This window comes from Musa acuminata, chromosome BXJ1-2 (assembly GCF_036884655.1).
Source record: "Musa acuminata AAA Group cultivar baxijiao chromosome BXJ1-2, Cavendish_Baxijiao_AAA, whole genome shotgun sequence".
NCBI classification, from domain to species: domain Eukaryota; kingdom Viridiplantae; phylum Streptophyta; class Magnoliopsida; order Zingiberales; family Musaceae; genus Musa; species Musa acuminata.
Window position 1 is genome coordinate 33,320,464 of NC_088328.1, and position 14,180 is coordinate 33,334,643.

The window sequence follows — 14,180 nt, forward strand, 5'->3', positions numbered from 1 at the left end:
TGTTTATGGAACAGACGTGTGGCAGTGCCTCAAAATCACAAGTTTTATTCTGTATCGCTAGATTCTCCCTATCTTATCTTTAGCATCATCCCTCCCTTCACTTTTGACCATCCGAAAGCCAAGTTTCATCGACAACCCAAAGAGGAGGAGGAACCAGTTGAGTTGCCTCTCGGTGAATGGTTGGTTTCCGGAGCTCGTCTGCAGGACACGACAACCGTTAACTATTCGCCCCTGTTACTCTCGATGGTCGCATGACCATCTCATCCAACCACACAACCGTTATCGGGTACCGCAACCTTTTTTTTCTTTTGGCTTTCTCCCCCGGATTCTCTTCTCTTCACCTTTTCCGAGTGCTGCTGTTCGTTCACGCATCGACCTTTTTTATCGGATCCTCATATCTCTCTCTCTCTCTCTCTTTGTATCAAGCAATTTGTTTCGGGATACTAAATTTGCACATGAACATGTGGGGAAGTCCTCCCCCCTCGATCTACAAGGTTTAGACAACAAAAAATAACCTCTTTCTTCGAACCGTCTTCTCTTTCCGTGTCACTACAGATGGAGAACATGTTGAATCTGGTGGCAAGTTGATGGCGTCCGGGAATTCCATTCAGAGATACATGGAAACCGAGCCCACACTTTTGATTCCTCCAAGTTGTGGCGTAGGACCACAACTCGAACAGCCCCAGCATCCACAGGAAATAGTAGGTATTTGCAGGACCGACCGCTCGGCGATACAGAATCCTTGAAAAGCTGCTCTGCTCATGTTTGCTGGGGAGTGTACTTTCGACCGACCTGCCACACCTTTTGGGAAAAAGGCAGAGGAGTTGGTGTTGTTGTTGGCAACAATCTCCTCGCGCGCCTGCAAATAATGCTTCTCGATGATTTATTTGCGTCGCACTCCACCGCATCCGTCTCGTTCGTAGCAATCTCTTCGACCATGTCTTGGTAGCAATCTCTTCCAATATCTATTTCCCTTTTTTTGCTGGGCGCTTAGAATCCATGTCGATTAAAGGCGATGCTGCTGCTGCTGCTGCTGCTGCTTTGGTTGGTGTAATGCTAAGACTCCCGTCGGATGTTAGGCCTAATTTGCTTGTCTTAACATTGAGTTCATTGATCACAGGTCATGTAAGATACAAAGCCAAAGCTGCACTAGAATCGTGTGTTGTTATTCTATTCGAAAGAAGGTGATGAACGCGTGGCTCATCATACATACCACCAAATGCATCGACCTACAAAACGTACTCATCCGAAACGTCACTATCGCGCTTGTTCCGAAGAAGAAGAAGAAGAAGAAGAAGAAGAAGAAGAGGACAGGTTTGACCACGACCTCACTTCACGTGCATTTCATGTCAAAGGCCTCTCACGCTGACCAATCGTCTGCTGGAGGGAGAAGATAAGGAACCAGGTAGGCTCTGCCATTATCTCACTAGCTGCTTGCTGTTCTTTTAGCAAGGGAAATACCTCTCAGCATAGACTCATCTCTCTCGCTCACCGGAGCGATCATGATCGACATTAATAGAAACATGCAAGTTATGGATTCCTGTAGGTCCACCCTACCGTCAACGTGACCAGGGAATCGCTGCTTCCTCTTCTTAGTCCTACTTTCTTACCATCACCTAGTATATTAGTCTTTTATTGATCGACCCAGGAAATTATAGAGGGTCTACAAGCTTAAAAGCTGAATCGATGAGGATTCCATTCCGCAGCAAAGCAAGTTCCTTCTCCTCTCCTCTGCTCTGAACCTCCACCTTATTCCTCTCAGACGTGTCTAATACATTGGATTCTCGATCGCCAATTATGATTCTCCAACTAGCTATACTACTTCCCCGCCGCTGCTTATAAAGAGCGAGCACCCAGGCGACAGCTTCCTCATGCCAAGAGCCCTCCGGCGAACATCGCCTCCACAATTCCCTCCTTCCTCCTCCCGTTTCATCCTCGACTCTCCTCTTACCACCTCTTGATCCTCGCCACCATGGCTTCGGGATCGCTCTCGCGCAGCTCGACCTCCTCGTGGACTCCGCAGCAGAACAAGCTCTTCGAGCGGGCTCTCGCGGTGTACGACAAGGACACCCCCGATCGCTGGCTGAATGTGGCACGAGCCGTAGGCGGGGGGAAGACCGCCGAAGAGGTCAAGAAACACTACGAGCTGCTCTTGGAGGACCTCCACCGCATCGAGTCGGGTCTGGTGCCGTATCCAAATTACAAGTCCTCCGGCACCCGGCGCTGACGAGGAAGAGAGGTAGACGTACATGCATCCACTTCTCCTTTCTCTCTCTCTCTCTCTCTCGAGCTCGACACAACAATCCGAGCGTACTACTCCCATCTCCACATGTGCCACTCTAGATTCCGTTCGTCAGGATAGGCATACTAAAACAATCAAATTTGCATAGATTCCATAAGGTAGATGCATGCGTATATGGCCGTCCAATATTACGGCCGACACCATTCGTCCCATTAGTACTGCAACCCACTTCGGTGATGCTTTCAGACACTCTTCTTTCACTAATCTCGCGTGGAATGCTGCCAAAGTGCCGTTAAAATTTCATTTTATTTAATTTTTAATGCATTTCAAAGTGGTTTTTGATGGTTGCTTAACAATCTTGCAGGCTGAGGTGGTCGAAGCTCCAGGAAAACCATCCTTCTTCTCTGGAGATCACTTAAGATCAATACATTATATGTTTTGGGGCAGTGGTGAAGTTAATGTAGTCGTCGGATGTTCCTTTGCATGTCGATGTGTCTACTTTGCAAGTGAATGACATGGCAAAGCATTGACTCGGTGTTGGCTTTTATGTTCTGGGTTTGAATATATCACTCTGTGATCTCACATCAACAACGGGAATCGTATGTATGTTCGGGTTGACGAAACCGAGACATTTAGCGCAGGAGCGGTTAAGGTGTTCACACGTGTTCCTTTCCTGATTCCACAAAGCAAATCTTTATTTTAATTACGTTATGAAGCTTAAAACACGACTCTTAATGACAGTTCCGTATAATCAAATTCTGCAGAAATGCACTAAATTAATAGGTTTGGGTTGGGTTGGGTGGGTGCAATATGAAATGCATACGCATCCGCTTCCCACGATCGATCGTTTCGCCAATATAATGACGTCGGATAAAAGATGGAATACGAGGATAGCGATACCCTTTTGATTTGATTTGGGGGAATTTGGAAACCCGGCGAGAGATTGGAATCGGAAGGTTGGTCGTTAGGGTAAGAGCAAACCTTGATCGAATTCGTGCTTGTCTGGATTGGGGGGGGGGGGGTTCTTCGACTTCTTTCTTGATCATCTCGATGCTATCTCGTAATTTGTCCTCCGTAGAAATAAAAGAGGGCCATTTTGATTCAGCTTCCTCTTAGCAAACCCTAGAGTGAGAACGGATTTCTATGTGCCGATGCATCGACGCAGGCGAGCGTCGTGCGCTGCGGCCCATTCAGCCAACAAGCATTCGGATTTTCTAGATCTGAAATCGGAGGCATGATGTGCTGTTTTCAGCGATCACCGATCTCCGAAATAAGCAGCCTAGCAGGTATGTTTCTATCCAGCTCCGTATATGGTTCTTCTTCACAATCCACTGCGTTTGGTGTTCCTTCTTCCCACCAGTTTTCCAGACGGAGGAGGGTTCGCTGGTAGTAAACTGGTAATTTCTTATCGAGTCATTCCACTAGAATCTTGAACGGGAACCGTTTAACAATGGGAATAATCCAGTCAAATCCAATTTGTACGGATACAGAATTCTCCATCTTACAATGCGCTCTTACGAGCCTTCGTCTCTCCACCCGAGATTGGTCGATGGAGATTGTTCTTGAGAAAGGACGTGAGTCCCAAGGTTCGATTCAAAGGAGCATATATATAATAATTACCATTTCTTGAGACTAAGCTCTCTGCAGAGGAACATATATGGATCTGCCTACCGGGAAACGAGCATGTAACAGTACATATTATGTCACCACGTTAAGGAAAGAGAGAAAAAGAAAAAGAGACGGATGTGAGTCGATTAACTAAGTAGAATGCTGTCTTTTTTGTCCGTGTTGTTTTTCCTCAAGCTTCTGGCATTTCGTGGTGGTGCTGCTGCTGCTCCTCCACCTCCTCCTCCTCCTCCTCCTCCTCCTCCTCTTCCTCCTGCTGCTGTTGCTTCCTTAGGGCGTTCTTGTTGTTGTGCATCCACACCTTTAGCACTTGCCTACTAACACCAACCTCGCCGCAAAATTGCTCTACCGCACCCTCATGCTGCTTCTGCATTCTCCACCCGACCTTCTCGGCGAAGGCCATCATCCTCTCCTTCTGTTCGGCCGTGAACTTTGTCCTGAACCTCTTCTTAGACACCGTGAACCGCTGCTGCGGCACGGTGCCTAGCATAAGCTCCTCGGTCGACGACTCCGTCGCCGCGCCCACGCTTGCACCGGTATGAAGCAGAATGCCGGCGGAGCCGAAAAGCTTCAGGTTGTGATCGTGGCCGGTCGAAGGTAGAGAGAGGTGGTGTGGAGGAAGCAGGAGAGGCACTCTACCGTGGGTGCCGTTCTGAAGGTCGCGGAGGGGAGAATTCATGTCGGTGTCTCTGCGGTGGAAGCTTCGGTGGCAACCACAGGCGGCGCACTTGAGTGCGTCGTCGCTGCGTGGCATGAACTCGCAGCAGCCATCGAGGATGTGCCCGCCTAGGCTGGCAGCATGGTTCCGGAGACACTCCCGGTACCGGAGTGCCGCGTCAGTGTCGGTGGCAGGAAGAAGGGCGGCGGCGGCGGTGGTGGTGGTGGTGGTGGAATTGGATCGACCACCGCTACCCAAAGCACTCGCCAGGGCAGGAGCTGAAGCGGGAGTGCGATTGTGGATCAGAGACGCCATCCCATTTCTGGCATCACCTGTTCCACCTCTTGCTTCGGTGGCATAGTGAAGCAAGGTGGAAGGGGGTAAAGGCATGGTGAAGGCAGCGGATTGCTGGAGAGGAGTAGGATTGTAGATCTTCTCCTGCTCCTGCAACTCCTGTCCTCTAACTTCCATTAACTTGTGTCGGGGAGAGTAGCGTCGGGTGATGTAACTCACAGGCCTACGGGAGGATGTCTTACACACGACGAACGAGAAGAAGAGCAAGTTGGATCTACGACAAAGGTAGCAGTTGGAAACAAAGTAGACAAGTGTCGATGAGTCGAGGAACGAGGACGGTGAATATTATGGCTAAGAAAGTGGTGCGGAATAGAGATGGCGTTAGAGGAAGTCGTAATATCGGAATGCGGCAGGCGGCAGGCGGCAGGCGGAGGAGCAGCATGTGAACAACGGATGAGGCAAAGGAGAGCAGGAGAGGTGATGGAACAAGACATGCGAGGATTTAAGGGATCAAGAAGAGAATCCATAACCACCGACAGGGTCATGTTTCACCCCTCCCACGCCCTGCAACATGGCCCCACGCTCTATTATTGTTGCTGCTCATTTCCTCGGGTCTACTAGCATCGGTAGGTGTGGTTAGGAGGACTCAATTTATTATTGTTCTTCGCCCGCATCGCAACTTGCAATGTGAGTCTCAAAGGGTGTCAGCTATCTTCTTCTGATCTGATCTGATCTGATCTGATGGGTGGTGGTTCGCCCTTGGCATGGTTGCAGCAGACCTGGTCAGCCAAAAGGGTTTCAAAGGCTGGGGCTGGAGTGGGATTTGCAATGATGGGGCCCTCCCCGACCCAGCAATCTTGTGGCCATGTCAGACTCCCCACTTTAGGGGAGGGCCCACATTCCCTCCTCCTCGTCTCACTTTCTCTTTTACCAGTCAGTACCGGTCGATCTTGTCGTTCTCAGAGAGAGAAAGGGGAAGAGGAACCCTGCTGCGTTGGTGGACGGCCACCGTGCATCATTAATCCGCTTCATCCCCATAAATACGAATACTATGTTGGTTAAACTAAAATACCCGAGCGACACACTTGTTCGAGAATGTCGATGTGATGTATCGTATCACATCATAAAAATGCATCGATCGAGCTTAGCCTTTGATGGATCCAAGGGAATACAGTTGTGCGCCACTAAAAGAGTATATATCCTCTGCTCGATCATTCCGGGCGACATTTTCCTGAAATGATTCTTTCATCCAATGCCACTTGCAGCAAGCGTACTTGAAGTTAATCATGCATGGGGAGGAGCACATGAGAATAGATCCTCATCTTCCACGATCTCGCCAACCTCTTCCCCGTAGCATGTCACCCGGAAGTGGCCTCGCCGGAACAGTTTTATTGGGTGTCCTCGAGTTGACCGATTCGAAGGCCACCGATCCATCCATCCATCATCACCACCACCACTATCATATGAGCCGATTCGATGAACTGCCAACTAAGGTGGAGCTGCCATGATACTTGTAAGGTGGAGCTGCCATGATACTTGTACGGGTCGTTGCTCTCTTCTTCTTCTTCTTCTTCTTATTTTCTTAATCATCATGCACGTCTCCATCCGCCCAATTGTAAAGCTGTATCCGACCACCACAAATTCCCTTGCGTCCACACGGATCGATTCAACTTATGTGTTGCATGACTAATTAGCCATATAAACTATCACCTCTTGTCGATGCCTTGCTTATGCAATGCACGACATGCAGCATGAACGTGCCGCCGACTGCTATCACATGCGGCAATACGTTTCGAGAGGCTTTAGCCATTAGGCATGCATTCCTAGTGCGTGCAAAATGCTTTTGTGTGTTTATTATGATGCACATACTTGGGAGCGAGTGAGTTCTTTAAATTGTTGGAGATGGCGTGCCGATTATTTTTATTGTTATTATTGTACCGCATAAAGAGCGCTTAACGTAAATTTGATCGTTCGTGGTTTTACTGGTTATTCTTGACGTGGGTGTTTCCTTGGCTCGCACATTGCTTCGTTAAATTTCTTTGTTCACGGTAGATTTTATCGGACATGATTCTGGTTTGAATGATGAAGGTAGTAATCCGTAGATGAAGCTAAAGCATTCTGAGCTAGCAAGTCCTCATGGAAAGACAACAGAGACTCATGGCTTGGTAAAGAAGAGCCTTCGAAACACTTTTGTGTTCCCCTCCCTATATATATGTCCATAGGAAGTTCACCTGTGGGGTAGGGCTGGTAGAGTGAGGAACACAACCTCTCTTTCCTCTCTCCTACTACACTGCGTATCGCTTTACCTGGCACTCTGCGGTGGATACTTTTTCAGGATGGTGAAGCCAGCCTTATTCCATCAGCTAGCTAAAGGGTCAGAATTTTTTGTTGTACTTCGTCGTGTGTGTGTGTGTGTGTGTGTGTGTGTGACAATTTTACTTTTTGTTTCTGCTGTCTCGTAGTTGGAAACCATTAAGAGGTTGTAGTAACATCCGATTGGCATGCACACTCGTCTCAGAAGAAACACGCTGATCGTAGATGTTGATTAGCAGAAGACAGTGATCAAACATTTGATACTAAGGCCTCCGATGATATTAGGTAGGGGTAAAAGGACGGAAAGGAACAAACGAAAGCAAGCATCGAACCATTAGGTCGTTCCACCACCTCATGTTCTTTTAGAAATGGAAAGAAATATTTAAAGGAGAATGAAATGAATTGGCAGATTTCTTTTCCACATGGCTCGCGGCTAGCATTGGCTGCTGCTGTGACTGTTGGAGAACCCTCTCATTCTGACGGTCACCGGGGAGCCATTCCATTCATCAACCCAGCCCACGATGCGAGGCCTTTGTCGCACCCCATTACCGCACGACCCGCATCGACGCAACACTGATCTGCCCACTGCGTTGATAGATTAATCCAGTCTCCGGGCTTCACCTCCACGGAATTTGGCTCCTCGAGCCCATCGAAAGGGAGCGCAAGCCCCCGGCATGCCTCCATGAGGCCAGCATGGTTCCCATCGATGCAGAAGCCGCAAGTGCCGATCATGCTGTGGAAGCTGGCCGAGGCGGATCCATGGCTTGCAGCTTCTCCGAGGCCTGGATTCCCTCCACCCAAGGGGAGTTGGTTCCTGGTGAGGATGGCCCCAAGCTTGCCATCCATGAGATCAAGCCCATCCATAGGGTTGTCGAGCATCAGGTCGTACTTGCACTCCATGAAATCAATGTTCCGACAAGTGTTGGTGAATATTGATTCAAGATGCGGTAATTGCACCAGAGGGAAGGGTTGGTGGAGGCAGCTGCTGGTTGCTTCTTTGAGCGAGGAGGAAGCAGATGGATGCAACAGGTCGGCCGTCTTTTTAGCACCCGAGCGCTTGTTCTTTCGGCAGCCGCCGCCGACGGGCACATTTCTTAGGGTTCCGCCTTTAGTCCAGTACCTCCTGCATGTTTTGCACAAGTACCTTGGCTGGGAGAGGCTGTAGTTGTTGTAGTAGCAGAACTTGGTGTGAGTGGAGTCACATCTGGGACACTTGAGAGCTTGGTCGTGCTGTGGCCGCAGCCTTTCCTCCATGACCGGCGGCGGCCTTGAGCATGACATCACTTCACTGGATGGGGAGGAGGCATCCATCCCGCTGTCTTCCTGAACAACGCCCTGCATTAATTGTGATGATCGTAATCATCTTGAGTCTGTAACGTGTGAATTCTGGTTGCCGAACAACAACCTTCGGACATGCACTTGGGTGTAAAGAGAAATACAAATTTGTGACGGTCACATCGACATGATGATGATCACCAAGTTGAGGAACATGTTTTGCCAAAGTGCTTCTTATCATTCCGGCTAATATAGTGAATGCATTGTGCTTTCCGAATTAGAAGCCAAGAAGTGAAAGCAAGACAAGCAGTGTCATAATTTTTCAGTAATCAGAATTACACAGCGGTTTCGTCGATCATATGAAAAATAATAAGAAAAAGGAATGGAAACATTCGTCGATGAAGAGATTATAAACCAGAAAAGGGGTTTTCTCGTTCATGTCACAAACATGGTGATCTAAAACATGCAGCATGGCTTAATGACTTGCCTTTAGCCAGTCGGAGGACTCCATAAAAATTTGCATGGAAGGACTTGCCATTCTCAAAGCGAAGAGGAACTAAAGCAGCCAAGACAATAATAGGTCGAGAAAGAAGAGGTGGAATTAGGTAGTCCAGTTACACGGCTGGGGACGAGCCTGAAGATAAGATCTGCGTGGGAAAGGATTGAGCGAGCGGGAAAATAGGGGCGATGGGGGGCTGGTTTGGGAGGGTCGTAAGGACTAGTATATGAAGGGAGAAAAGATGCGGAGCAGCAGCGACCGAGCTACGCCGCTTGTGGGGACACACCTTGTAGGAGACCCAAGTCCAAAGCTTCTTCCATCGGCTACAAAAGACTCAGCTGCCTACCTCTGGAGGATTTCGGTGTCTCGATAAACGCAAGACCAGAGACTTTGTGTGTGTGTGTTTGTGTGCGTATACAATTAATAGAAAAAGTGAGCTCTCACGAGAACGAGAGCAATGATCCAAAGGAATGCAAGGATCTTCCATGCTGTATTCATCTACGCTGCTAGATGAAAGAAAGAAAGATCCAATTGCAGTTTGTGCTGCTTATGTTGCAGTTTTCACGCATCATCTGGAGAGGAAGGCAACCAAACCAAACCAAACCAAACCGAGCATGCGTTCCTCCCTGTCTGCACGTATGTCGTTCGACCTGTGCACAGATTTAGGATTCAGGATGGCGACAACCATCCACTTAATTTTACTTCCTCTGCACGATCCATCAATTAACATCATTATTTTTCTTCTTCTTATCCCTCATCCGCGGGCGTGTTAGACCAATGAGAAATGATTGCAGAAAGCAAATGCTTCGAGATAAGCGAACACCGTCAATCTCATTTCGATCCTTTGTTACGGTTGCCATATCTTCTTCGCTCCGTAAATTACTGCCATCCCATAGCGATACTAACGCTGATGTATACGTATTGCCTTTGCCTCCATGGATTTCGTATCGCTTGGCCGTCGGCTCGAGGAGCTGAGCCGTCAACCATACGGTGGAAGAATCTGAACACATGTCAGAAGGTGTGCGGTGGCAGTAGAATATTTAGGTCATCGGGAAAGACGAGTGGCAAACCGAAAGCTCACTCCACGGCGTGGCCCCACCCCACCTCCCTCTCGTTCTCCCGCGCTAAGTGGACCCCAGACTCCCTTCTTTCTTCTACTTTCTCGCTCTCCACCCACAAGCAAAGAATCGATGCCCTCCTCCCTCCCCCCTCCCTTCCTACGGGACCTTCACGTGACAGGCAGCAGAGCCGGGTCCACTGCCGCTGTTTGCTGTGCACCGATGGAGAAGTGCTTCTATCTGTTGGACCATACCGCGCGCTGCCAACGTCGCGCACATCGAGCTGTCTCGGGCGACGCACGCACGTAGGCGGAAGTCTCGGTCGGCGCATGAAGAGGTCCCGTCGTCGTCCCTTCCCCCTCGCCCGCCATGCCCGTATGGCTGTCTTCTCTTCCGGAGGGATACACCTCGGGGCGATTCAGCCATACTATTCAAGTGCAAGGTCAACCCACAGCCCGAGCTTGAATTGACCCGGTCAACATTAAAGTCCAGGCCCAATTTGATGTCTCGACCAAACCCAGCCCAGATATCAAACTATACCGGGCCTGCTGCATGTTGGCAAACCTTTCATGCACATTATGCATTAATTAAGCCCATGGAGGTCTTGTTTGTTCGTCAGGCTGTTGGCCTAAATGTTTGTACATCAGCCCATGGAGGTCTTGTTTAATCTACCTCCGCCTATATATCTACAGGGGCGGCTAGGGTTTCGCCTACGCGCCGCCGCTCTTGCATCCTTCACCTGCCAGAGAGGAGAGAGGCCGGCGATCTTCGGCCACCAACAAGATGGGGTGAGGGTTCTACCATATGAAAGTTTGTTCTTACCTACATCGTCGTTCTCCGATGCTGTGTTTGACTCGGATCGATCCATGTTGTGTGCCCCTTGTTTGTCGGGAATTCTCGATATGTTCCCTATGAATTTGCTTACCTCCCCCTTCCCATTTTTGTTGGGTTTTTTGTATTGTTTGTATTCAAGACCTTATTATGGAAGCCTGAGAGAACTTTTTGTTGCAGTTTACAGTCAGGATTTTGAACCCGGATCTCTTACTTTCGGTTCTTTAGGTTGTTAGACATATAAGAGACTTAGCGAATACGATGAAATCGGATCGTACTTTATGAAAATAGATTTTGACGAGTTGATGAGCGATGGATTATTCTTGGATTTATGGATGAATGTCGAAAGCTGTATCTTACCTTACTATTCTAAAGACACTTATATTGCAAAGTGCAAATATCAAAAAAATTTCATTGTGTTTCCATTTGTTTTGAAATTTAGAGCTGGAACTTGTCAATTCTTGTTCATTTCTGAGTATATGAGTGCAAATTAATTGCCATAGGTCAGATCTCGCGTCTTGTTACGATAATTTTCATGGGAAGCCAATGATGACCGATAAAGGATATTAGGAGTCTATTGTGGAGATCCATTGATTAGCTTCCCATTTGTCTCATGTCTTGTTGTATTCAAGTTTTATTTGGTTGCCTAGCATCTGACGTCTGTCCTTGAACACGAGCTCATGTGAAAGTCAGCATTTTGCATCTTTCATGAAATTGAGTGTCTCTTATATAAACTGTGGATTTAGCTTCTTTTTTTTTCCGAATCATTTCTCTGACGATATGTTTGGAGTCCATAATCAGCTTTAGCTACTGTGTCTCATTTATGTTTTTTTTTCTTCTTGAATCTGCTAGCGCGACATCTCACTTGTTCATACTGCAAATATGCAGCTTGTAAAAGAAATGCGTTCCTTTTGGTTGTCTTTTGTGTTGTTGACTGCATCCTTACTCTAATTATTGTTTGGACCTCATGTGTTGTAACTGTTACTTCGTTACCTGGCGCTACCTTTCTCAACAGAAGTAGATCCGGAGCTTGTTATCTCTGTGATTTGATCATTTCGGAACGAAGGGCCGTGTTATTCATTTTTATTTTTGTTGCAAATAAGAATTCTAGTTATCTTAGACATCGCCATCTGGATTCAGTTTTTATTCTTTTTTAAGTTAAGAAATATGCTGTTCTAGTTTGAATTTGTGTTACGAGACATGCTATCTGTAGAGATGGAAATTTCTGTCTTTGCTTTTCGGTGTTGCTAGCTGGTTCTCCAGTTTTTGGTGCCTTGACTACTATTATAATTGTAATAGAGATGATAAGAAATATGAACCGAGTAAAAGAACATTTGGAAAACTTGCTTGATCGAACATGAATAATTTATTATCTACATATATATCACAGGAAGACCCGTGGTATGGGAGCTGGGCGTAAGCTCAAAACTCACAGGAGGCGGCAGAGGTGGGCGGACAAAGCATACAAGAAAAGTCATCTCGGGAATGAGTGGAAGAAACCTTTTGCTGGTTCTTCACATGCCAAGGGTATTGTCCTCGAAAAGATGTAAGCTATATGATGGTTAATCAGAAGAGTCAATTCTTTCGTTCTTAATGTTGTGTTGCTCATGTTCGGTTGGAGGATTGACACGAGGCTCTCTGACTCTCGTAGAGGCATCGAAGCCAAGCAGCCCAACTCCGCCATCCGAAAGTGTGCTAGAGTTCAACTGATCAAGAATGGAAAGAAAATTGCAGCCTTTGTTCCGAACGATGGTTGTTTAAATTTCATCGAAGAAAATGTAAGTGGTGGTTTGATTTGTCAAGACTTTTTTTATGTGCGCCAGTGAGCCGTCCAAGGATTGATTTCTTGGTAGCAAAGATACACACCTGCATGCACCAGATATTGCTGCTGCTGGTGTTTGGAGGGTCTCCTTTTGAGCCACCCACAATGATTAAATTTCATGCATTCTCAGCGTCACATCCGCTCTGAACATTTTGCTGTTGATTTGCATTTGTTTTCGCAGGACGAAGTCTTGATCGCTGGTTTTGGACGGAAGGGACACGCGGTGGGTGATATTCCCGGAGTGCGGTTCAAGGTGGTGAAGGTTTCGGGTGTGTCGCTGTTGGCGCTATTCAAGGAAAAGAAGGAGAAGCCTCGCTCTTAACTTATAATAATTGCTTTACTGGGTTTCCAGATGAATCAGTCAGCCATTTGCTTGACTCGTCATTCAGCACTTTTTCCTAGTCGACGGTGATCTGTTTTCTTTTTTTGTTTTTTGTTTCCAGATGGTCAGACATTTGTTTTCATTATTAGCGTTTTAACCACTGAACGAATCACACGGGCTATGCTATTTTTATTGAACCGATGACTTTATATTATGTGTTATGGAGATAATCTGACTCATCGTCCATTCGCTTGCCAAATGTTGCCCACGTGGTGAGCTCCTTTGCCCACGTCAGATTGGCCGAGGCCCCGTTCTGTTCGTGCATTTGGCGTGATCCCGCATAAATGCAACGCAACCGATTCGGAATTATATAATAGGGGGAGTGGAGAGAGAGCGAGTGGGGAGGATGCAAATGTTCATCCTCCTCCACCTCTCTCTCTCTCTGCCTCGCCCACTCTTCGACCCACGGTCTCCTCGAGACTGATGTCAACATTGATCGTTTCTGGGGCGAGGGTTCAAGCGTCGTCAGTCCCTCGTCGTTGTTGTCGGTCTCCCCTGCTTCCTCCGACAAGCCCATGTGATTCTTGATCAACAAGTGTGACGCCATCGCCCTCTGGGCGTACCCTTGTAGCGGCGGGTTTGGATCCTGACTTGGGTTTTGATTCTTGTTTCTCTTTTCCGTGTATCTTTTCGCTTCATGGTCCGATTTTGTCGGATCTTCGCGGACGTCGTTGGACACTGCGATCTGCTTTTCCCTACTTAAAAAGGTTTCTTTAGGTTCAAAACTAGGGTTAAGGTTCTGATGTTGAGGTTCTTGGGCCTGAAATGCGTTTGCAGGTATCGACAGCCATACTAGCTATATACCAGGTGCGACGTACGGAGTGAATTCTGGTGCTTCTAGTTTTCTCTGTTTGATTTATCCTCTGTCATATGGTTTTGTCTTTCCTAGCAACAAAATACAGTGGGTTTCTTGAGAGCATGATTCAGTGATCTCATAAATTTATGTTATGTTGCAGAAATTTCTACATATATTGACAAAATATTTTTCGGTTCTACTAAGATGAAAACTCCATGAAGAATGAAGGGAAAAAAGTGCCCAAGTGATGTTTGATAAAATGTGTAAAAAATGTTCATGGGAGTCACTGCTTTTGTGAAATTCTCAAAATTCTTGTTTATATTCTTGTTTCCTTGCCTTTGCTACGTTTATATTTTGATTTTGATTGAAATCCCTGTCATCTTC

At 47.2% G+C, this 14,180-nt stretch overlaps 4 protein-coding genes across 7 annotated transcripts; 2 read left to right on the forward strand and 2 right to left on the reverse strand.

Annotated features, from left to right (window-relative positions):
* The first annotated feature begins 106 nt into the window (after positions 1-106).
* On the forward strand, positions 107-2,789 carry LOC103976807 (protein RADIALIS-like 3). Of its 4 annotated transcripts, none has more exons than XR_010486469.1 (3): positions 107-286; positions 556-1,405; positions 2,607-2,789. XR_010486469.1 is itself a non-coding variant. In XM_009392133.3 (2 exons), exon 1 carries the CDS (start codon positions 1,973-1,975, stop codon positions 2,225-2,227), a length of 255 nt encoding a protein of 84 aa, XP_009390408.2. In that variant the 5' UTR covers positions 1,415-1,972; the 3' UTR covers positions 2,228-2,239; positions 2,607-2,789. The 4 variants fall into 4 exon arrangements, 1 of the variants encoding a protein (XP_009390408.2); XR_010486468.1 differs by lacking the exon at positions 107-286 and having other exon boundaries at positions 296-1,044; positions 1,121-1,405; XR_010486467.1 differs by lacking the exon at positions 107-286 and having other exon boundaries at positions 296-945; positions 1,121-1,405.
* An 889-nt stretch (positions 2,790-3,678) lies between these two features.
* LOC135611219 (zinc-finger homeodomain protein 2-like) lies at positions 3,679-5,982 on the reverse strand. The gene has a single exon (XM_065106719.1). The coding sequence runs from the start codon at positions 4,995-4,997 to the stop codon at positions 4,041-4,043; it is 957 nt and encodes a 318-aa protein (XP_064962791.1). The 5' UTR covers positions 4,998-5,982; the 3' UTR covers positions 3,679-4,040.
* Positions 5,983-7,351: 1,369 nt separating this feature from the next.
* LOC135611227 (dof zinc finger protein DOF5.6-like) lies at positions 7,352-9,260 on the reverse strand. Its single transcript, XM_065106742.1, has 2 exons — positions 8,896-9,260; positions 7,352-8,468 (listed from the first exon to the last, which is right to left on the reverse strand). Exons 1-2 carry the CDS (start codon positions 8,944-8,946, stop codon positions 7,617-7,619), a joined length of 903 nt encoding a protein of 300 aa, XP_064962814.1. The 5' UTR covers positions 8,947-9,260; the 3' UTR covers positions 7,352-7,616.
* Positions 9,261-10,599: 1,339 nt separating this feature from the next.
* LOC135611229 (small ribosomal subunit protein uS12) lies at positions 10,600-13,199 on the forward strand. Its single transcript, XM_065106754.1, has 4 exons — positions 10,600-10,753; positions 12,187-12,342; positions 12,448-12,574; positions 12,800-13,199. Exons 1-4 carry the CDS (start codon positions 10,749-10,751, stop codon positions 12,938-12,940), a joined length of 429 nt encoding a protein of 142 aa, XP_064962826.1. The 5' UTR covers positions 10,600-10,748; the 3' UTR covers positions 12,941-13,199.
* Positions 13,200-14,180: the final 981 nt, after the last annotated feature.

Coding starts and splice junctions, on each gene's coding strand:
- LOC103976807 (XM_009392133.3), top strand. CDS start 1,973: ATGGCTTCGGGATCGCTCTCGCGCAGCTCGACCTCCTCGTGGACTCCG.
- LOC135611219 (XM_065106719.1), bottom strand. CDS start 4,997: ATGGAAGTTAGAGGACAGGAGTTGCAGGAGCAGGAGAAGATCTACAAT.
- LOC135611227 (XM_065106742.1), bottom strand. CDS start 8,946: ATGGCAAGTCCTTCCATGCAAATTTTTATGGAGTCCTCCGACTGGCTA. Junction 8,469..8,895: donor AGTCCTCCGACTGGCTAAAG/GCAAGTCATTAA, acceptor CAATTAATGCAG/GGCGTTGTTCAGGAAGACAG.
- LOC135611229 (XM_065106754.1), top strand. Junction 12,343..12,447: donor GGTATTGTCCTCGAAAAGAT/GTAAGCTATATG, acceptor TGACTCTCGTAG/AGGCATCGAAGCCAAGCAGC. Junction 12,575..12,799: donor TAAATTTCATCGAAGAAAAT/GTAAGTGGTGGT, acceptor TTGTTTTCGCAG/GACGAAGTCTTGATCGCTGG.